General features: G+C 40.1%; 1 protein-coding gene across 2 annotated transcripts in view; it reads left to right on the plus strand.

Annotated features, from left to right (window-relative positions):
* NEDD9 (neural precursor cell expressed, developmentally down-regulated 9) overlaps window positions 1–23278 on the plus strand; it is a 48979-nt gene that overhangs the window by 24454 nt on the left and 1247 nt on the right. For both annotated transcript variants that reach the window (XM_083187918.1, XM_083187917.1), the window contains exons 2-6: window positions 5135–5539; window positions 18313–18411; window positions 19564–19653; window positions 20462–21583; window positions 23144–23233. In XM_083187918.1, coding sequence (XP_083044044.1) covers window positions 5141–5539; window positions 18313–18411; window positions 19564–19653; window positions 20462–21583; window positions 23144–23233 — 1800 coding nt within the window. In that variant the 5' untranslated portion in view covers window positions 5135–5140. The remainder of the gene's footprint in view (window positions 1–5134; window positions 5540–18312; window positions 18412–19563; window positions 19654–20461; window positions 21584–23143; window positions 23234–23278) is intronic.

The raw sequence follows: 23278 nt of genomic DNA on the forward strand, positions 1-23278 counted from the left end.
AACAGCCCATATTTGCATGCACCGCTATTCACCTCCTATTGCTAATTACATAGTCATTACATCCACTGAGAGAAGCCATTAAATGAATGGTTTTCCACCTTCCTGCTATTTTGACACAACCATTATTAATAGAGCTTGAGGGGTATTTTCTTAATGGCAGGTTATTTCAACATGAATATTTCACAGCTGCTCATGCCACTACATTGGAAGGTCTGGTACTATCAAAGTCCACGTCTGTCATACTACTCAGGTATAGCCAGCTTGAATCAGCCACTGACATTTTATTAGTATCAATTGTTATTTAAAAAAAGAACAGCTGCAGGTGATTTATTCATTGACTGATTTTCCATCATATGCAGAGTAATAAAATATGAAGAAATTAATTTTGCCATAACATCAGAGAATTCCCAACACTCCACTGCACAAATTGCTCTGGAAATTAAGCTATGTTAATGAGTAGTATTCCTGTCAAGGATTAATTATTAACTGACCTATATTTTGATCATAGTAAATATACTGTGAAGTGACATTGGGGCTAATTCAGCTTGGATAGCAAAAGCAATCCAACCCGCATTGGTGGGATTCTGCGTGTGTGCAGGATGAGTCCTGTGATCACAGAGCAGAACAGCAAATGCCTCTGCCTGATTGACAGGCAGAGGCGTTAGTGGGGAAGGGCAGTGGCGGAGGTGGCCAGCGTTTCCATAAATTATAGTATGTCATCCCCATTTTCCAGGAATGGCCAGGCCAAGGTTTTTTTGACTTCGCAAGCTGACCTGCAACTGCAAGCCTGTATAAGGTTAACCTTACTCAGTCTGCAATTGCAGTTTTTAGCAATGGCAAATGTAGGCAGGGGGTCATATGCACCACCTCCTGCATTTGCATTGCTTAAGGATCACATAGATTTGTAAAAGGTCTACCTAAAGATATATGTAACTCAAAACAGTAATGAAATTGGCATGGTAAAATAGCAGACTCTTATTGTGCTGCACTTCTGCTTGTAAGTTCATACATGCACCTGAAAACACAGCCATAAGTTGTGCCCATGCACACTGTGATACATATTAAGCAAAACAAGACGTGTATGCTGTTATCTTACTCATGGAGACTGAAAATGCTGTACTGTGCATGATAAGAAAAATGGATTGTTATCCTGGTAACAATAATAATAATAGTGCATTGCGTGCTCAATGACAGTAAAGGAACATAAAAATGATGTTCCTTTACCTGTGTGGGACGTGAGCAATACAGCATCGCCAGCTTACAGTGAATATAAACTTAAGGTTACCCAAGTTTACTACATGTTAGATATAACTCTTGTACTTCCTTTATTTCATTTATAAATCATTAACTGATTTCTGTTTGAATGTTGTAGTCTGTTTTTGTAGTGGTCATTGAACCAGCTAAGAGTACCATACAAATATGCTTCATATGAGTATATGAATACCTTTTGGTCATTGAATCATATCCATTCATCCAATGTGAAAAACTATAATACACCCGTATTTAAGAAGATGTGTTCCATTCTGTCTTTTTAGGGGCCTCTAGGATAGGAAAAGCTGACAGAGGAGAATTTGCACTTTGCTATCCATTCATCTACATGATTTAAAATGCAAATCACATCTCTTGTATTGATGTGTAACTAGGGTAGAAGAATCCTAAGAAGGTCATGGTCAGCTGGGCTCATCTTACCCCTACCCCACAGTAGCGAATTTATTAACATGCAGATTAAAAAGTAGAACTAGTTGTGGCATCCCACAATACAATCTTGCAAGAATGGATATTTCCGCTTCCTCCGGCATTTCCATTATTAAAATGTAATCTATTTCACCTGTTCAGAATAGACTGGGTTGAAGTGAGATTAAACAAGGAATCTAAACTTGACAAATTCTTTACTCTCTGGGCAAGCTACAGTATATTTCCACATTATACGTAGATATGAGATGACAAATCCACCAGAGCTTAAAAAATGCATCTTGTTACTTGCTACATTTAGTGGCCTGAATATACTAAGGGCCAGATGTATCAAGCTTCAAAAAGTAAAGTGGAGAGTGATACACAACCAGCCAATCAGCTGCTACCTGTCATTTTTCAAACACTGTAGCATGATAGTTAGCTGATTGCCTGGCTGTTTATCACTCTCCAAGGTTAGGGGGGGTGTCCCAAGGTTAGGGGGGGGTGTCCCTGGGGGGGGGGGGCTTTGCAGAGAGAGTTAAGTTTTTTCCTATTTTATTATCTGTTATACTATATGCTGTAGTACAAACCGACAAATATAAAATAACAGGATCAATATTAATTATTCAAAAGTACATTACTACATCCACCATATGTGATACAAATTTTACCTCAGGAAACTTTGATGTCAATGTAATGTAATTCTTCATGATTCAACACCAAACTTTTATTGCTCATCAACAATTTACATCTGAATTTCATTATTATTATTATTATTATTAATAATAATAATAATAATAATAATAATAATAATCACTTTCACGATTTATAATAATGAAACTGTATAAAATACACATCTGTATTTATTCATTTATTGTAAAACAGAGTGCCTTAATAAAAACATTTTTTTGGGAAAAATAGTGGAACTAGTGCAATCAATTTAAACTTCTATGAGTGGGTGATTCTTATGGTCTTGTTCCAGCAAAGGTGGCAAACATTAAATGAATTAGTTTTACACCATATAACAAACCTACATACTACATGTCAATGAAGAGAGCTTCACTATGACATTATTTTCTAATGTGAGTAATATATCAGTTATATGGCACCACATAACCTAAAACTATGAAAATAGCAAACTTTAAACCATACAAAGTCACTTTATTATAACTTTTAAGATAAGTTATATATATTTTTTCACAGGCATGAACTCATCATAATCAATCACTTTTAAAATGGAGTAAAAGCAAAAGTGCGGGATAATGGGAAGTGTTTCTTCAGGACAATTCCAAACTGTTCCCATGAACAAAAATTTGTCACACGCTATCCCTTGTAAACATACTCTTTGCAGAACCTGATTTGTTACTTTTTCTTGCTACTGCCATTGCCAAGAACGCCTCTTCTACATTGGCATCACTTTGATTGTCATCGCAATAATAATAAACCGATCCACTTTTTGTACCACACTGAAGCTCTCTGCGTCATTTCTTGTGTACCGCCTGGCTGCAGCCCATTGCTCGTCAACTGATCTGACTGGATAACTAGATCCTACTTTGTTACATAGATGAAATGACAAAATAAGAGATCATGATGGATTACTTCATATATTCTGCGTTTACAGCTTGCCCTTACTTGGAGAAGTTACTGAAACGTAATTCAGCAGCCTGAACTACTATGGCATTCCTGAGGATCATGTTATTCCTTGCAGCAGACAAAGTATTAAATATGCCGCCCCATTACTGAGAGTGATTTTGTACATAGTTACCGGCTTATTAAAATCATTTTCAGGGACAGTTTGCTAGGCAAGTGGCAAGTGTGTGTGGTACAGACTACATATACTGTGATGAGCTTTTACTGAAATGGTTATAATGTACTTTTGTTGTATTTTAAATACTTTTATTTTAATATTTAATAAATAAATTACTTCATAAGTCCCATAACATACACAGTAAGGGGTACATTTACTAAATCTTCCTAAAATTAAAATAGGTGATATTGCCCATAGCCACCAATCCGATTCTAAAGGCCCATACACACTGAGCGACTTTGAGCTAAAAGCTTCTCAAAACAGCATGTTTGAGCGGCTTTCAGCTCAAAGCTGCCCAGTGTGTATGGCCCGGCGATGAGCTGTGAGCGCTGCTGCGCACACCCGCATCATCGCCGAGAAAGCCGTTCATCTGCTGGTTATACCAGCAGATGAGCGGCTTTGAGGATGGCTTTGCATAGGGCTGCGTTATGCAACGCCGTCCTCTTCTCGCTGTCGGCACCGGGCAGGGGGAAAATCGTTCATTGTGGCTTTCCCCCAGTGATGGTAGTGATCATCGCTGTCCATACACGCTGGGCAAAGTCGCCCAATGTCTATGGACCTTATCACTTCTTTATTGTAGCCTAGAAAATTAAAGACATACTCTGATTGCTATGGGCAACAACAACTCTTTTCATTTTTAGAAGTTTTAGTTAATTAATGTAATTTATATACATTTCAAATAGAGGAAAAATTCAAGTATAGTTGCCTTTTAAGCTATATGTATACAAGCATTTAGGTTACAAAATATGCTGTCTCATTATATTATTATAAGGCCCAATAAACCTTATACATTTGTATATTTATGTATGAATTATTTACTGCTGAACAAACCAGTTTATTATATACTGTTGTAATTGTTTTTTTAAGTTGTAGTGTCCTATGTAAATGCAAACATGCAGGGACAAATAGCTGACTATCAGGTGACTAGGCTTGCAGCAGTGTTAGCTAATCAGCAAATGTAGGTTTGTGGGAACATTCATAGTGATAAGGCATTATGGGCCTTATTCTAGTTCACTTATTCCTTCTTAGCTGGACAAAACCATGTGCACTGCAGGTGGGGCAGATGTAACATGTGCAGAGAGAATTAGATTTGGGTTGGGGTTTTACTTCAAAGTAAGATCTATATTGCAGTGTAAAAATAAAGCAGGCAGTATTTTCTCTGCACAGAAACAAAATTACTCACCCAAAGCTAAATCTCTCTAAATCTGCCCCCCTGCAGTGCACATGGTTTTGTCCAGCTAAGAAGGAATTTGCCTCCTCTAAGAGTACTCTGACGAAGGAACTGTTAGCACCAAGCTGTCACGGTGTCAGGTTCTCATTCCAGTATCAAGTACCTCCCTTCGAGTGCCTCCTGCACCGTGGAAACTTATATACATATACATATATATATATATATATATATATATATATATATATATATATATATATATATATATAATGATGTGGTTTTTTTTTTTCTTGTACTATCTAGTGACAATTATTTTGTAGATCACTTAGAGATCTTAGCTCTTCGGTAATCATTGAACTACACCATGCTCTGCCAGATAGGATATTGTCATATAACATTTAAATTAACACCAGTACATAGTAACTGGCACAGCCTAAGAGTTTGGAAATAATTATCTTGTAATTCATTGTTACTTGTTTCACTTGTAGAATCTCATGGCAAGAGCTTTATACGATAACGTTCCAGAATGTGCAGAAGAATTATCATTCCGAAAAGGTGATATCCTAACAATTATTGAGCAGAACACCGGGGGTCTAGAAGGATGGTGGCTCTGCTCATTACATGGACGGCAAGGCATTGCGCCAGGAAACCGACTGAAGCTTCTCATCGGGCCTGTATCAGATACCTCCAAACAAGACATTCCCAAACAAGAAACATCACCTCAGTCCTGTTACCAACATCAGATCTACCAAGTGCCACAGAGTTCTTTACAAGATGCCATCTACCAGGTGCCGCCATCTCACCACAGTCCAGCCTACCGAGGTCAGGATTTAGAAAACATCAAGCAAGCTCCTCAATTTTTGGAAACTATGGAGGGTTCTCCCGGAAGCAAAGTGAGTTACTTAAACCTTATCCTTGTTATCTGCAAGGGTTGAATATAGAGTTTGACACAGAAGAAAAATACGGCTTTAATTTAATATTTAATTGGATTTTCTATGTTATAAATCCAGACAAATTTCCACTATTAAGAGCTCATTTAGATTAGTTAGGTTTGGTAAAGTTGTGCCACTAGTAAAATCAGTCAGGCGGTAAATTATTTCTATTAATGCATAGTGTGAATACAGTGTACACACAACCTTCTAAATGCTTTTATTTGCTACAGGATTTATTTCTCTTCAGCAAAAAATCACCAACTACTAACAAATATCATTAAATAATAAACCCCTTAGTACTAAGATGGGAGTTCTATTGAAGATGGGGTGTTGCTATGGGAAACCAATCAGATTCTATCTACTATTTTCTCGAAAGTGCTAAATAAATAAGAAGTAGATTCTGACTGGTTGCTATGGACAACATCCCATCTTCAATAGAACTCCCATCTTATTAAATTTTCCCCTTAGTGTAATTTACGTGGCAGCTGGAATAGATATAAGATAGAGAAACATAAAAAGAAAACAATTCACAAATGTGATTATAGCACATATCATTTATTTCATTGATTTATTTACAGTTTCTTATATAGCACAACATATTCTGTTGCGCTTTACAATTGGAAACAACAGTGATTAAAAAAACTGGGTAGATACCCGACATGGAGGTAGGAGGGCCCTGCTCGCAATCTTACAATCTATAATCTAATTTTGTTATTTGAAGGGCAAAACAAAATTCACATTACATATTTAAGCAGTGGAAACTCATAAGCCCTGTACACACGAGGTGATTTAAGCCATTATGGCTGACAAAATGGTCGCTGAGCGACCATATCACCAGTGTTTTTTTGCGTTGTGGGAGATAAATCGCTAGGAGTGCACTCCCACAGCCAGCTTTTAATGGTCGCTGGTATCATGGCTAAAAATCGCTGGTCCCCAATGCACTGTGCACAAGTGACCAGCGATCTCTAGTCAAAATTAAGTAGACAGATGAGTCAGTATTGCTTGGAATTTTCAGACAAAATCACTGGTCACTGATGACAATGGTACACCAAGCAATATATTGCTGAGAGATATTAAGCCAAAATTGCTCAGTGACCATATTACACTGTGGCCCTTATTCTGGTTCACTCGCAAAGGCAATTTCCTTCTCAAATGGACAAAACCATGTGCACTGCAGGGGGGAGGGGGGCAGATGTAACTTGTGCAAAGAGAATTACATTTGGGTGGGTTAACTGTAGGTTTGTGGGAACATTCATAGTGATAAGGCATTATATGCTGATTTCAATGGAGTTTCTTTATTGTGATGCAAGTGGTCACACGTCATAAGAAGTCACTGACTTTTTCATGTGGGAATTTTACAGTATTTTAGTGGTCAGGTAATTTTTACCAGTTTAATATCTGTAAATTAAAAAAAAAAAATTGATTTTAAAAATAGAACTAATCCATTCATCACTATATATGTTAATATATAAGCACAGGTTATCCGCACACAGCTTCAATTTGAGACATCCAGGTTTTAGTGAGATCTATATTGCAGTGTAAAGCAGTCAGTATTTTCCCTGCACAGAAACAAAATACCTCACCCAAATGTAACTCTCTCTGCACATGTTTAATCTGGTTTTGTCCATTTAAGAAGGAATTTGCCTTTGCGAGTGAACCAGAATAAGTTCCTGTGTGTACACACGTATAGAGAAACGATACAAAAAAAAAAAAAAAAAAGATTGTAAGTAAGAAAAAGGGGGAATAAATGGAAAGTTTGACATTAACTTAGTGAAACTCTAATACATTTTTAGATGCTGTGGTATTTTGGGGAAAAAGTACAAAAGCTAATTATGATATAGGGGGCATTCCAGTTCCACAGAGAGAAGTTTTCTCTTTGTTGCAAATTAGAGAACAAATTTCTTTAAGAGTATAAATTACATAAAGTTACTGAGACAGTTCCTCTGAATTTTTCAACCTCAGACATTACAGGCTTATAGTCAATATGTTTTTACAATTCATGAGTCCCGAGCAGACACAGGCAGGACAGTAGAGGAAATGCTTGGCTGCTTTTGCAGTTTAGCCTTTGAACGCCAGCTTATATTGGCAGAGAGGTCAGACATTTTCCTTTCTAGACCTAATGCTGCTGCTCACAGACCTTTGTAATATTTCTTGTGGGACTTGTACTCCAGCCTACATTTTTGTAAGTCGCTCTAATGCATATTTGGAAAACCAAGATTCATATGCGGAATTTCTGTTTCATAACACTTGAGAAAGCTCCTCCCACTTTTGATCAAAGCCAGGTGCGGAATTATTATTAAACCAGTACATTACTTGCAGAGTGCGCTGCAGAGATGGTGCCTTTGTTTACTGGTCCTTTCAGGAAAACAAACTCATATTCTTCTTACTCCTGTCTTTTGTAACTGTGCCAAATGTACATGGGATCAGTGTAATAAGAAAGGGGCAACTTCATGTGGAATTAATGACTATGAATATCAATAAAGCTTATGCTTATACTATATGCAGCAAAGGAATGTCAATTTACATCTGTAGCTAATTCCGTCAGAATTCGTACAATGGGTCAGTAATGTGTTGTAATGCTAAAATACATTGTTTTTGTGTTTTTTTCAATGCGTAAAAAGTAGTGGGACAATTTGAATGACACTTCCTGTAAAACATCTTGGAAATAAATTAAGACTTTATTTCAATGCATTATTTAAGACCAAGCAATTACATGGTGTTAATGCCTGATAAATCCCTGTATATTTTAGGGGAGATTAGGCTCTGCATTACAGAGACCTTGAACCTTATTTTGTAATCTCTTACATTTAGAGAAAGTGAAATAGATACTTAGCCATCTGTTGCATTGGAATGCAATAAAGTACTGATGAAAATCACTTGATAAGCTACTTTGTGACCATGAACAAATCCTGTACAGCCTAGCACAGGCCTGGCCAACCTGTGGGTCTCCAGCTGTTGTGAAACTACACATCCCAGCATGCATTGCCACAGTTTGAGCATTCACTTATACCAAAATTTTGGCAAGGCATGCTGGGACTTGCATTTTCACAACAGCCGGGGAGCCAAAGTTGGCCAGGCCTTGCCTAGAACTTTACTACAGATGGCCGTCAGCCAGCCTGCAGGATCACCAGATTGCATGTGCTAGCGGACTGGCTGACGCAAGTGTCTCATTTGTTTGCGTGCCCCTGTCAGCTAAACATCAGTGATCGGCGGTTCCCTTGCCCGTCTCCGCTTCAGGGAGACAGGCAGGTTGCTGCGGATGGGCAGGGAGCTTTTCAGTTTTCAGCTGAAAGTCGCCCAGTATGTATGGGCTTTAAAAAATGACTACTTTGAAATGGTGGTAGAAGAAAACAGATGATCACATCATCTGTTTTTAATCTGCCTACTTGTCAGGGTTACTTATATTATTAACACCCTTTTTTGACTCCACCCCCATGCCACAGGAATGCCAGCTACAGTAAATGACTTTTGAGCTTTACTGAAAAATACTGAAACGTTAAAGTTATTATATTATTAGGTTGCTATGATTTCATTGAAAAGGATATTGTTTTTTATCTTAACAACTCTGTATATATCTTATCACCATGTTACAAAACAGTCCAAAGGTCTGAGTAATAACGACAATGACTATGCTGTTTTGCGCTTTCTTCACATGCAGAGCCCTAGTAGTCCATTGCTGTGATGTAATTGTGTAACCAATGTTACAGCACAGTCATTTGTTTTCCATCTGAATTACACATGCAATCAGTGCCAGATTAAGCCTTCGGGGCCCGGGGCACTTTAGACAGGGGGGCCCCTTGCACTTGTCATTACTGGCCGCAAACTGCATGGGGGAATATTACACTGTCAAAACACAGAGTAAAGGCAGTATAAACATGGTCAATGGGTAACTTCAGGGGATATATATATATATATATATATATATACACACACACACATACACACATACACACATACATACATACATACATACATACATACATACCACATGAAAAGCCTGTGTTTGTCCCTCTGCACCTTACTCTGTAGGAGACCTCACAGTCCCAGTGCTGCCTCTGATCAAAAACCCTCCCATGACTAGGCTGCTGCTGCTGTTATCCATGGGCCTGAGAAGCATGTAATGAGCTCCACCAATCAGAGCTCAGCACAAACGTCTCAGTCTCTGCCCTCGGGTGCAAAGTGTCATGGGACTTAGTCAACTCCCAGTAATGCACTGCACACTTGGCTCCCAATGCTCAGCACCATTAATCATTGTCTCATTGGCAGATAGGTGAAGCTGCAGCACTACCCCACTCCCATGCACAAAACCTTTAGCTAAAAAAAAAAAATGCCAGCTAGAGGTGGGCCCAGGGGCACTGACCCCTTGTGCCCCCATTATAATCCGGCCCTGCATGCAATACAGTAATTGCTTCGGTACTCTTTACTTAGAAGGGCGCCCACGATTTTGATCGTGGGCATCGTTAGTAAAAAATCTCGGGCATCTCGGGCATTGAATGCACTAAAAAATCGGGTGCGATCAACCGACGAGATGCCCGAGATTTCCCATAGGGAACAATGTTAAATGTCTCAATTGACCCAATTTTCCTGTTCAATGCCTCAATTGACCCAATTTTTCCATAGGAAACAATGTTAAATGGGCCACAGAGGCCAAATAGGCACCCTGAAGTGAATAATGGCCACCCGAATTGTTAACGCCACCCCACGATCAACGTCAACCCGATGCGTGGCGAGCGCAGCGAGCCCGCGAGGGGCGGCGGTACGCGTCCTACGACCTTTTCATACCCCCACTATCCACGTCGGCGTGGAGTTGAGAATAGAAAGTGTGGCGAGCGCAGCGAGCCACCGAGCCCGAAGCGTGGCGAGCGCAGCGAGCCCCGCGAGGGTACGCGGACAGCTGTGAAGCCCGCGAGGGGGCGCGGATACCTGTGAAGGTATCCGCGTCCCCTCGCGGGGCGCGCTGCGCTCGCCACGCTTCGGGCTCGGTGGCTCGCTGCGCTCGCCACACTTTCTATTCTCAACTCCACGCCGACGTGGATAGTGGGGGTATGAAAAGGTCGTAGGACGCGTACCGCCGCCCCTCGCGGGCTCGCTGCGCTCGCCACGCTTCGGGTTGACGTTGATCGTGGGGTGGCGTTAACAATTCGGGTGGCCATTATTCACTTCAGGGTGCCTATTTGGCCTCTGTGGCCCATTTAACATTGTTTCCTATGGAAAAATTGGGTCAATTGAGGCATTGAACAGAAAATCGGGTCAATTGAGACATTTAACATTGTTCCCTATGGGAAATCTCGGGCATCTCGTCTGTCGCATCGCACCTGATTTTTTAGTGCATTCAATGCCCGAGATGGGCGCCCTTCTAAGTAAAGAGTACCATTGCTTCAAATTCCCAAGAAAAGCTTCAGTCGTACAGGAGTAGTACACACCAGCCCCTGCCCCATTTAAAGTACAGTATTGTTTGTGAGTGAAAGCAAATGCAATATTTCATTACTTATTCTTGTTTTAAATGATGTATAGTGCCATAACTGGCACTGAGAAGGCTGGGCACTAATTACCCAGGCATTTTCGATGGGCTTGAGTCTCCCTGTCCCCTAGCTTAGTTACATTTCTACAAGAAGCGAGTGACTCCTCTGCCGCAGTGCCATCTTCCCAGTGACATTGGGAAGATGACAGTGAAAGCAGAGACTCGGCACTGTGTAAGCAAGGTAAGCTGCTGATGTGTGTCATCATTTTACATCCCTGCAGTTACATTTTGGGTGATTTTTTTTTTTTGTAGTAGGAGACTAGGCCATACCCCTGCATTTAGTACCCGGTTCCGGCACCACTCTCTTAGCCTCTGAGTGCCATAGCATTTTGTGAATCAAACTGCTAAAACTAGATCACTAATGCTAAGCAAAACAATGTATTATTGTAACCACCAACATTTTTATACCTTTCTCAGTAAATTTGTCAATCCTATTCCATGTGAAGAATCTGTGGGTAATTCTGGCACTTCATGGTGGCCTAGATCAGCACAAAAATGTTTTATGCCCCATAGGGCTCGGAACAATTTTGAGCGATGTGGGGTACGAATTCCGATACCATTGCCGATGTCTATATATTATATATATATATATATAATGCGGGTTAATAATTGATGAATTTATGGAGCTGTTTACATTTTACTACTTATTCATGTCCCCCCCACCCCAAGCTGGTTTTATTCATAAGCTTGTTGCTATGTGTGTAAACAGATGAAATCATTACTACAGCCAGAGAGTTTGGGCTTTTTTTAGCCTTGGAGTTTGAGGGAACGGGGTTAGTTAACATGATTCACATTTTTGGCCACACAGGAGAAATATCCAACCCCAGAGAAAACATAGCTAGGTGCACGCAGAAAACAGAAGTAAACACCATATGTTCATGACCATTTGGATTTAAAGGAAATTCTACCAGTAAAGCCACAGCAATGTAAAGCAATGTAAACATCTTAGTGCTTCAGTGTAATAACATAAAACAATAGGCAAATTGAACTGGCTATATTTACACCCAAATGTGCCTCACAATATGAACCCATTTTCAACAGTTTTATCATTTCTTAGATATTAGTGAAATAATAGTTATACATTTTTCAAGGTGCCTATTGTAAATTTGTAAATATATCTGTTACTGATAGTCGTCATTTCCCTGTAGAGTGATTTTGATAGGATATACTGAATGGTAATAACAACTCACCAGCACCTTCCCCTTTCCCAAATGCAGCACATTCACCGACTCGTAATCTCCCTTGGTGAGAAATTAGAAAGGTGGGGAACAGGCCAGGGATGAAAGAGAGGAGGGGCAAAGACACGACCCTGGTATTCCCCCTAATGGGAAGTGATAGGAAGTGATCACAAAGGGAGATGGGAGGTGGGTTAACAAGATGATTGAGATGGGGGTTGATATAATAAGAGAAAGAGAGAGGATGGGGCAGATGAAAGAGACATAGGTGGCATGAAGCTGGAGATATATTTGAGCAATGGGATGTTAGAGGCACAGAGGGGATTGGGTGACCATAATAGCAAGAGACCAGGCAAATGACAGCTCAAAAATACTAGTATATGTATCAATTATTAAAAAAAATTGGGAATGTGGAGAGGATAGAAAAGGTTTGAGTAGTAATTCGACTAGTAAGCATGTGCTGCACTTAAAGGGTTACATTTATGGCGTGCCTCACATAAATGGGCCCTGTTCTGTCTTGAGTGTTTGCACAGAAAGAACACCTGCTGTTTGCCCAAGCCCATGTGTCCTCTTTGTCTTTACCTGACGCAGCCCTGGCTGTTATAGGTGCAGCATGTAAAGCTTTTGTTTGTCTTCAAACACTTCACAGAATATATTGTAGTTCAAAATGTATATATTCTTTCTGTGGTGTACTGTATATCAGAAATCCTGCAGGAGCTGCTGTGTGTAGGTATAGCGCAAAACAAAGTGGAAACTCAAAAAGGGTAAAAGTTTGTCTAATTAAATATGGTGTTCTTACTGAATTTATGGACTTCTACTATGATTTGATTTCTGTGAAGTAAGATTCTGTAACTGAAGGTGCATTTCTACATAGGAAACTTTTTTTCCTTATGTGGTCCTCATGGAAAGGTAAAAATCCAAGTAGAGCCGTTATCACAGTGTGGCCAGTAGATCTTGAATTAGGTCAGCAATTCCCAAATGTGGTCCTCATAACACCTTAATGCAGTCATTCCCAACCACGGTCCTGAAGGCACACCAATAGTGCAGGTTTTAGTGATATCCAGGCTTCAGCACAGATGGTTTAATCAGGTACTAATTAAGTCACCTGTGCTGAAGCCTGGATATCACTAAAACCTGCACTGTTGGTGTGTCTTGAGGGCCGTGATTGGGAATGCCTGCTTTAATGGTCCAGGTTTTAAGGATATTGATCAATAAACATAGGTGAATTAATGAGTGCCTCAATTATTTTTATTTAGCTATCTGTGCTGTCATGGATATCCTTATAACCTGGACTGTCAGGGTGCCTTGAGGACTATGGACCTTATTGTGGTTGACTCACAAGGCTGCGAACTTCACAGTCTTGCGAGTACCCCAGACGCCGCCCGCATGGCATAATCAGCATAGACTGTATGTATCCACTCAAGATACATTAGTTATTTAATTATTTATTTACAGTTTATTATATAGCGCAGCATATTCTTTACAATTGGATACAGTGATGTTACAAACTGAGTAGTAACAGACCAACATACTGTAGCGGTAGGAGGTCCCTGCTCATAAATTTACAAGCTATAGGGATAATAGGAGGGTTACATAAGGATATGATTCCATAGCATGGCAGTCCCACCAGATTGCAAGACAGTCCTGATGGGATGCCATTAGATATGAATGCTACTGGAGTGGGGGTTCTGGAATATGATAAACTTGCCTGAAGAGGTGAGTTTTCAGGGAACGCTTGAAAGTTTGGAGGCTAGAGGAGAGTCTTAATGTGCTTGGAAGGGCATTCCATAAGGTGTATGCTGCCCAAATATATTTCTCGAGACGTGTAAATTAAGATTTCATTGTAAAATCTGAAAACTCATCATTACAGTAAATCTATTTATTTATTTACATTTTCGGTACTTGTGTAGTTTCACGGCGCCAATAGATAGGATAGATAGGATACTAGTTAGGATACCATTTAGTATGCGATTTAACATAAGATATCGCATAAGATATAGTATAAGATTTACTATCCATTTCATTACCCCACTATCCACTAGGGCGTGGAGTTGATTTTATATAGCGTGGCGAGCGCAGCGAGCCACCGAGCCCGAAGCGCGGCGAGCGCACACGGATGTTGTTTCAAAGCAAGTCACCAATATTGCATGCCATTTGCATGCAATTCCATAAAATACATTCCGTGTACCCTCGCTGCGCTCGCCACGCTTCGGGCTCGGTGGCTCGCTGCTTCTAGACCTGACACTGCTGTCACTCCTCACAGACAGTGACAGGTGATCCAGCTAGTAATATCATCAATGCTAGCTACTGTCTTGTGACCACTGACATAACAAGAGCCTTTGTCAGTTGTTTTAGGTACTGCAAGAGGCCTTTTTTTAACCAAAATATTATTAAGTAAGTCTTTCTGGATTGCCAGCAAGAATTTGCTTAATTTAAGCTAACATCAACCAGAACACAACCAGCAATAGCAACCAGTAATTGCACGTCTATAGAATCTATAGGGACAATAAATTTATGCATAAAGCTGCTAAAGAACTTGGAGGATTATAAAATCGACCCCATTACGTGCAATTACTGGTTGCTATTGCTGGTTGTGTTCTGGTTGATGTTAGCTTAAATTAAGCAAATTCTTGCTGGCAATCCAGAAAGACTTACTTAATAATATTTTGGTTAAAAAAAGGCCTCTTGCAGTACCTAAAACAACTGACAAAGGCTCTTGTTATGTCAGTGGTCACAAGACAGTAGCTAGCATTGATGATATTACTAGCTGGATCACCTGTCACTGTCTGTGAGGAGTGACAGCAGTGTCAGGTCTAGAGGTCAGATCGCTTTTCCTCTGATCTCAGTCCGGTTTACATGCTGTCACCTTGCCTTTTAGATGTCTGGAGCTTGTCCAGTAGCGGAAAGAAATGATTTGTTTCACTATTATTTTCTCACACAAAATCACTCATTGTTCTCCCCATTCTTACCCCTGAGAAAATCAGTCTCTTAATGGAAGGACCAGGAACTGAAATGTGAGCAACAGGAAGTAAAGTAACCTCACTGTAAACGGTACAGAGGAAATTACACAGTACAGTGCATTTCTTCAGTGTGGGCAGTTACTGTAATAGGTTGTTTTGATCTGAGGTTCATTTTTTTTTTACTGCTTCTGACCTTGTGCTTTTTCTTTCTTGCCTTTCACTATTGATGCATTGACATTGTACAAAGCCTGCTTTACATAGAGAGCTCTTAAGAAACAGTGGGAGAACAATTACTACACAGTGCTTCAATGTCTTCTACATTTTATAGTCTAACTGGAACCTGAATTTAAGCACTGTGGAATGAATTGAGGAAACACATCGCTAACTAATTAAAATATTGTAACAACCTTTAGAAGAAATGTATAATTGACTAGTAAACCCTGCTCGAAGCTAATGCTTCGAAAGCTAGTCTGCTACCTTGTACAAACTTGAACAATCACTTGCCTCTGTGTGCATGTGTGAGAGAAAGAGAGGTAGTTTCACTCGCTGCCAACAGATGGCAGTGTTTCCTAGACACACGGACACTAGACATATATATATATATATATATATATATATATAGATGATAAAAGTAATTATACATGTTGCAATGTGGGTAAAATAGAGCAATAAAGCGATAGTTTGGCATCTTTATTTACATAACAGGTGTTAGATAATTATATTCTAGATGTATTTAAAGCTTTGGATTTCCGTATGTTTTTTGTTTTATTTTTGAGAATAGTACAGTAAAGACAAGGAAGGCAGCCAGTCAGCACTGTAACTATCTTACCCATGTTGCCCCCTACTTTTACACCTCTGCTAACAGTCACTGGGGCAGATGTATGAAAGATCGTTATGGGGGAGAAGGGGTATCAGCGCACGTTATGTGCACTGATACAGCTTCTCCCCATGTATGATGGAGTCAGCGTGTGGTAAAGGACAGCGCCCCTGTCCATATCAGCGCTGCTAGCTAAATGATAGCAGGTCGAATGTATGAACGGTCAGCATCGCCGGGGGACAGGAGCCAGCGCATTAGTGTAAACTGATGCGCTATCTCCAGGAGGGGACATCGCCGGAGGGGGAGTAAGCGCTCCCCCGCTTCGGCAGATAAGATGTTAATACATCTTGTCGATGTCCCTTCCTGCTTCGCCTCGCTAGTGAGGTGAAGCAGGATGTATTATAGCAGTGTGATAAGCGTCGCTATAATACATCTGCCCCACTGTTAGGAACACAGCAGCATACAGGTTATGACTAGGTTGTGTTGGTAAAGGCTGGGATCATGTTTATGCGGGTATGTTTTAGGTATAATGCTGCAAATTAAGGGAATAATTATTCTAGATTTTTTTTTTAAACAATTTTTATGATTATTTTGTACCTAATTAGAAGTGTAACGCTTGCTTGAAATGCTTCCTCAGTAGTCACTGCTATTTGTCTCACAAGCTGTGATTAGAAACACGTATACATATCTGTCACATTTGGTCTATCTCATATTATGCTTGACTGAAACCGAAATAGGCCATGCAAACTAGGAGGTAATTGAACCTTCTCTGACAGGAATAATGCAGGCTTGCAAACCATTGCTTGAATGTTTGGGTTATAGCCCACAGTTCAGTGTGCTCTCCAGCTTATTGCACAAACTAGCGAGGAATTCTAAGATTGGAATTCACTGTTGTGTTCCTCTAAATGACTGCAGGAATCTAGTTGAAAACTAAATAAATAAAATAGCTTGAAGTTCATTAACATATAGGTCAGGAAGAACATTCCGAGAGGATCAGCATGTACCAATAAGAATGGACTTTTTTTTTTCTTTTGCTGGAATGTCCCTGAATGTGGAGGAGTTCACAATGAAATAAATATTCTCCATTCCTGAGAAATGATTGTCATCCCACATAGAACTAGTGAATAAAACCGCGCCAGATGCATTTAAAAACAGTTTTTTTGTTTTTTTTTATTATTATTATTATTATTATTATTATTATAATGTTTGTCTACTTGTGTAAAATGCACAGTGTTGCTGTTTCACTGTATATTCATGTACATATCGCTGACAGCTATTTTAGGAGCTAAACAAGAATTACAATGTTGCCCTAGGAGCCAGTGACATCTCTGCAGCAGAGACTATCACCGCTGCTCTGAATTTCTGCCATTTACAGAAAAAGAACACATAATTGGCCAAAACCCTGAGGAAATAAGTTATAATTAGTTACTCACAATGGGTATAACCTAAAGTCTATTGCCCAAATCACATGCAATTAAATTATAATTTTGTTATGTTCTCACTGTACTGATTCTTCTATGATCATAATAGACTTGTGGTATTCAGTCATTAGGTAGACCCTATTTAGGTTGTCCCCTGAAGGTCGACAGACCTTGGTCAACACCTGAAATCGGTCAACGCAAGCATTAGGTCGACAATGGCAAAGTTGACATGAGCTTTTCCCCCTTTTTTTGAGCCAATATGTGCTGACAGGCGGTAATTCATGCCCTGCAATCCACGAAGGCTTGGCGGGAGAATAGAATAGTGTGGTGTGGCCAGCGAGGGGACGCAGTACACTTTGACCGTGACTATGTTGACATTTGGGACAAAATTGTGAATAACTCATGTCGACCTTGACATTGTCGACTTAATGCTTATGTGGAGCTTCCAACCCTGTCGACGTTAGCCATGTCGACCATGGCTATTCCTGATTGGCTAACTTTTCATGATGCTATTAAACGTATTCCAGCGGTTATTACACTGAAATCTGCAATTAATCCGCAGCAAGGAAACAGATTACCATTGGCTCTTCAAAATTTGAAGTGAATGGATACAGATAGGTGTGTTTTAATTGGCTTTTCCATGGTAAATGCAAATGTAGGGTTTGACAATAACATTGTCCATGCATAGACAGATTATATTATGTAAGAATTATGCCAGGTGTGTATACCAATGTTCTCTCCAAAAGTAAAGTAGGCATTTATGTCTGCTTTATACTATTTTGTATGAGCAGGTTTGTTTTCATATTAAGTATTAATTTTTTTTTTTTTTTCAAATTGTAGGTCATGACCCCAAATAGGATAGGTCAAGGTTACAGTTATGAATCTTCTCCCAAGTGGCAGACAAATGTCTATGATATCCTTCCTGCTCGACCTCAGGGGGTAAGTGCACAATAAATCCCTAAGAATTGCTTTTGACCATTGTAAGTAATAAAAACAGATGCCACAGGTGTCTTGGAACAAGTGTCAGAGTGGAAAAGTCGCTCACAGGTGGGCTGATGCTGAGCTCCTCAAAAGTCCATACTTTTCACAGCATGCGATCCAACCCTCACTTCGCGGATGGTGTAGTCCTGCGCATGTGCAAGACCAGTCATGTGCTTGCATGGCAAAATAGCAAGCCCCATCTGCCAATTCACAAGCAGAGGCATTCATGGGGATGGATGGGGCCATCATTTCAAGAAACTTGGGCATCGCTCCCCATTTTCGGTAATGACAAAACCAAGGGAGCAGTTTCTTGGCTTCACTAACCACCCAGCAACAGGCAGTCTGAGTAAGGTTAGACTTACTAAAGCTGCAGTTGCAGATCAGTCGTAATGTTCCGCTTAAATTTATTTTAATGCAATCGCAACAGCACCACTTCTTGCATTTGCATTGCTTAAGGATCGCATATGATAAGCTGATGCAAGCAGCTTTTCCTATGTCATCCTGACTGAAATAGGCCCCTACTCTCATCCCCACTTGTGACTGTAGAGCAGGGTAATTGTACATAGGGTTACATGCTCTCAGTACTATTAGCCTAACTATGGCTTATGTTTCATGGTGCTTGCAATGAGAACGGTCTGAAATTAGATCCATCTCTTGTACCAAGGACTACTCTGCAATGAGGCACTGGCACATACTGTACCACTTGTGGCACCATATAAATAGAGGATAGAAAATATTGTGCTGTGATGATGAAGGTGGCTATTTAGGCCAGTGTATGGCTAGGGACGTGCAGTCCCTTAGAAGTTCTGCACGTGCAGTATGGATGCTATTGTAGCCAATTTGCATTGAACTCTGAATCTTGCCTGTCTAATAGATTTGCATAAAATTACTGTAATACAATTGTCCTGTGCTTACTTGCATGACACTAATATAGAGCGTCAGTATTAATTAAATTAAAAGGAACTCTGCAATGAGACAGTATATTTATTATACGTCTTACCTGCTCCAGCAGAAGCAAGAAAGCAAGAATTGACCAATGTGGTATTTTACTTGCATACTGTGCAACATATAGAATAATAAAATAAAACATTCCATTTTTATTCTTTCTAGGTTTATGACGTTCCACCGGTTGCAAAAAATAGCATGTATTTCAGTCCATCCAGGGAACAAGGGATTTATGATGTTCCTCCTTCACAAGGGGTAATTATCACTGCCTGAATAAATGTGTTTGGGTTTTTATTTTATTTTTTGTAAGGGGCTTCAATAAAAACTTTTCTCAAGATATTGTCCGGAGGCTTTGGGTTAAAATCAATCCATCGTGCTGCATGTGTGGAGTTTGTATGTTTTCCCTAAATATGCTTGAGTTTCTGAATTCCCTTCAGAGTAAATAATGTACATGTGTATGGTTGCGGTTCTGTAGCTGTGGTAAAAAAAAATAGTGTGTAAGCTGCACTTCGGCAGCGACTGATGTGAGTAAATAAAGATTCTCTGGACAGTGCTGTATAATATAAAGCAAGATTCAGGGCCGGATTAAGGTCTATGGGGGCTCTTGACAACAAAATTGCTGGGCACCCTCCCTGGATACCTGAATGTGGGCAGCAGAGATCCAGGCAGCAGTGGGGAGGCAGCGGAGTCCCTAAGGTGGATGGGCAGTCAGCGGTGGGGTCCCTGCAGCAGATGGGAAATATTAGCGCTACTAGTTCCCATCTGCCACAGGGACCCCGCCGCTGATTTCCAATCGGCCGCAGGGACCCCGCCGCTGACTGCAGTGCCCAATTGCCGCATGGAACTCCTGCCCGACCCCGCTGCCTGACACCCACCTGCCACAATCACAGTGTCGGTGTAGGGGCCCCTGATGTGTGATCAATCCGGCACTGGCAAGAATAATATTGATAATATACCTAGTTCAGAATATGCAAGGCCTCAACTTTGTACTTGAGATATGTGATACTAATATAAGACATCAATTACAGTAAATGACATATTTGTGTTACACTTGTATTTGTAGATATATAACATATTACCGTCTACTAAGGATAAAGCATATGACTTTCCTCAACCAACAAAACAGTCTCCTGAGGAAACTTATGACACTCTGCCACCGAGTTCTAAAGCCTGTCAAGAACAGTGCAGGAAAATGAACGGAGTGAACCAGTTTCATTCAGATGTTACTTCAAGAAAACCCAATTTATATGATTTCCCTCGTAACCAACAAAGTCACCCATCATCAGATGATTACGACTTTCCGCGGGGAGCTCACATCTCTGGGGAGACAGAGGGCTTTGTATCAGAGGACCAGGAAGGCATTTATGATTTCCCTCCACAGGTACAGCAGGACTGTAAAGGAATGCAGGATGTAACTGAAGGTGTAAACAGATTGTCATTTTCTAGTACTGGAAGCACTAGAAGCAACATGTCTACATCATCCACAACTTCCAAAGAATCCTCTGTGGCATCCTCACCCTCTCAGGGCAAAAAACTCCAAATGGACCCAGATTCTGCCATAGAATTACTGTTGAGACTTCAGCAAACGGTGGAAATATCTGTTTCTAAATTATTGACTTTTGTCAATGCCGAATGGCGCTCACATGTTTACATGGAGAGACATGTTAATGAAATTCATTCTGCTGTAGACAAAGTACAGCAATCTCTGTTTGAGTTTCTCCAGTTCTCTAAAGGGGCTACAAGCAATGCATCTTGTGTGCCAGAGCTGGGTCTTTATAATAAAATGAAAAGGGAGTTGCAGAGACTGGATGATTCTCATCAGATCTTAGCCCAGACCAGTCAGGATCTCCGCAACTGCAACTGGGCACTCAATGTTCTTGCTTACAATAAAGCCGCCAGCAAGTGTGACAGCCTGGAACGGTTTGTTATGGTAGCTAGGACAATCGTAGACGATGCTAAACAGCTAACCACCACTGTCAGTGTTAATGCAGAACATTTATTTAAGCAAGCTACCGCTAACATCCATAATAATGGACCTTCAGATTCTATGAACAGTGCTCAGATTATACCACAAAATAATATTCAATCATCGTCACAAATAGTAAAAGACCATCTTCCTAATTACAAGAGTCGGGATGGTTCAATGAGAAGTTGGATGGATGACTATGATTATGTCCATTTACAGGTAACTATATAATACATCCTGTAGTGATTGGAATGTCTTGTGCATTAAATAATGTAAAGTAGGATGCAGGCCTCATAAGTGGGCCTTGAACTTACCAAGAGGCCACTGATTGTCTTTAAACAGACTACATTTGTATAGAGCAGCAATATTAAGAGTTGACATACACATGAAAGCTTACCAATACATGTACAGACTTACCTGGTCCATAAACTGTTAGAATTTATTATATCAATGAATGCTTGTTACTTCTTGGAATATGTACTTGTCTTAAAGCTGCACCATCACAAAATGTGTAGCTCCTCATACCCTAACCTGGGCCCCATTTATCGCCAGGCAAAGCTGTTTCTTTTATAAAGAAATGGTAAATTAACTGTAACAATTATTTAATGGCTGTAGATGTGGGTGCGTAAATTGATGGATTGATCACACAAGCTTGTGATTGGCCTCTATGCCCTTTCCCACCCCTGAATTTGCCTTGAACTCTGAGAAAAACTGAGTAACTTCAGGAAAAACAACTACAGCCACTAGTGCCCCCGTCCCCCCTCCCCAACTAGAAAAAATTTAATTGTGCCTTGCTCGGTATCTTTGCTAATTAAGTGAGAGCCTCCAGGGTTTGAGCACTGAAGTAAACTTAACCTGGAGATGCAAGCCAGAGTGAAGCTGGGTACACATTAGATGACCTGGAGCTCACTAACAAACATTAGATTTTGAGAAAACTGAAAGATTTTGCAAAATAAATCTTCAAAGATATCTTCAGTGGCCACATCCAGGAGTATAGCTGTCATTGATGATATAGTCAGGATCAAACTGCATATAGAGGCAACAGAGGGGCTCACTAATGACCTGTGGGTGGGTGCATGCATCGTTAATGATGGCCGTTATCTTGTATACTGTTTAATATTGTCTAATGTGTGCACGCCTTAAGTTTGGGAAATCCTGCAGTTATGTTAGTTGAGGTTGGGAACGTATTTATGGAACAAAAATTCTGGGCTGAGTTTTGTAACTCAGAATGATGACTTTATGGGACACAAGCAACAGAAACACAATGATTATCTCACAATGGGCAGATGTAGTAAGCCTTAAAAAGAGTTAAACACAAGAATGAGAGAGTGAGAAACATCCAGCCAATCAGCTCCTACCTGCCATGTTACAAGCTTTGTTTAAAAAAAAATGACAGGTAACAGGAGATTGGCTGGACATTTCTCACCCTTGCGGTTTTCTCTGTTAAGGTTTAATACATCTGCCCCATTCGGGTTCTATAGTTGTGTAACTGCATTTAGCACATACATAGAAGCAACACATGGTCTATAAGACCTGAATATGTGTTTTTATTGGCAGACATAATGCTAAGTAAAATTCTTGTATTCATTATAACCCGCCATGTGTCAGAATTTCCCATTTATGCACAAGCAGGATAAGAAGTGAACCACTCCTCTCCCTTTCTACTTTGCCCAGTTTTGCAGATTCTATATATATAAGGATGACCTCACTGGTATTTGTATATGATTTACTATTTCCACTGCATAATCACTCTGATCTTTAAATCTGTGGACTTTGCAGGGGAAAGAAGAATTTGAACGTCATCAGAGAGAACTTTTAGAAAAGGAAAACATCATCAAGCATGGAAAACCACAACTGGAACAGCACCAGGTATTTTTTTTTTCTTTTCTTTCTTTTAGTTTTTTTATATATTAA

The sequence above is a fragment of the Crinia signifera genome, chromosome 5 (assembly GCF_055691185.1).
Source record: "Crinia signifera chromosome 5, ASM5569118v1, whole genome shotgun sequence".
NCBI classification, from domain to species: Eukaryota; Metazoa; Chordata; class Amphibia; order Anura; family Myobatrachidae; genus Crinia; species Crinia signifera.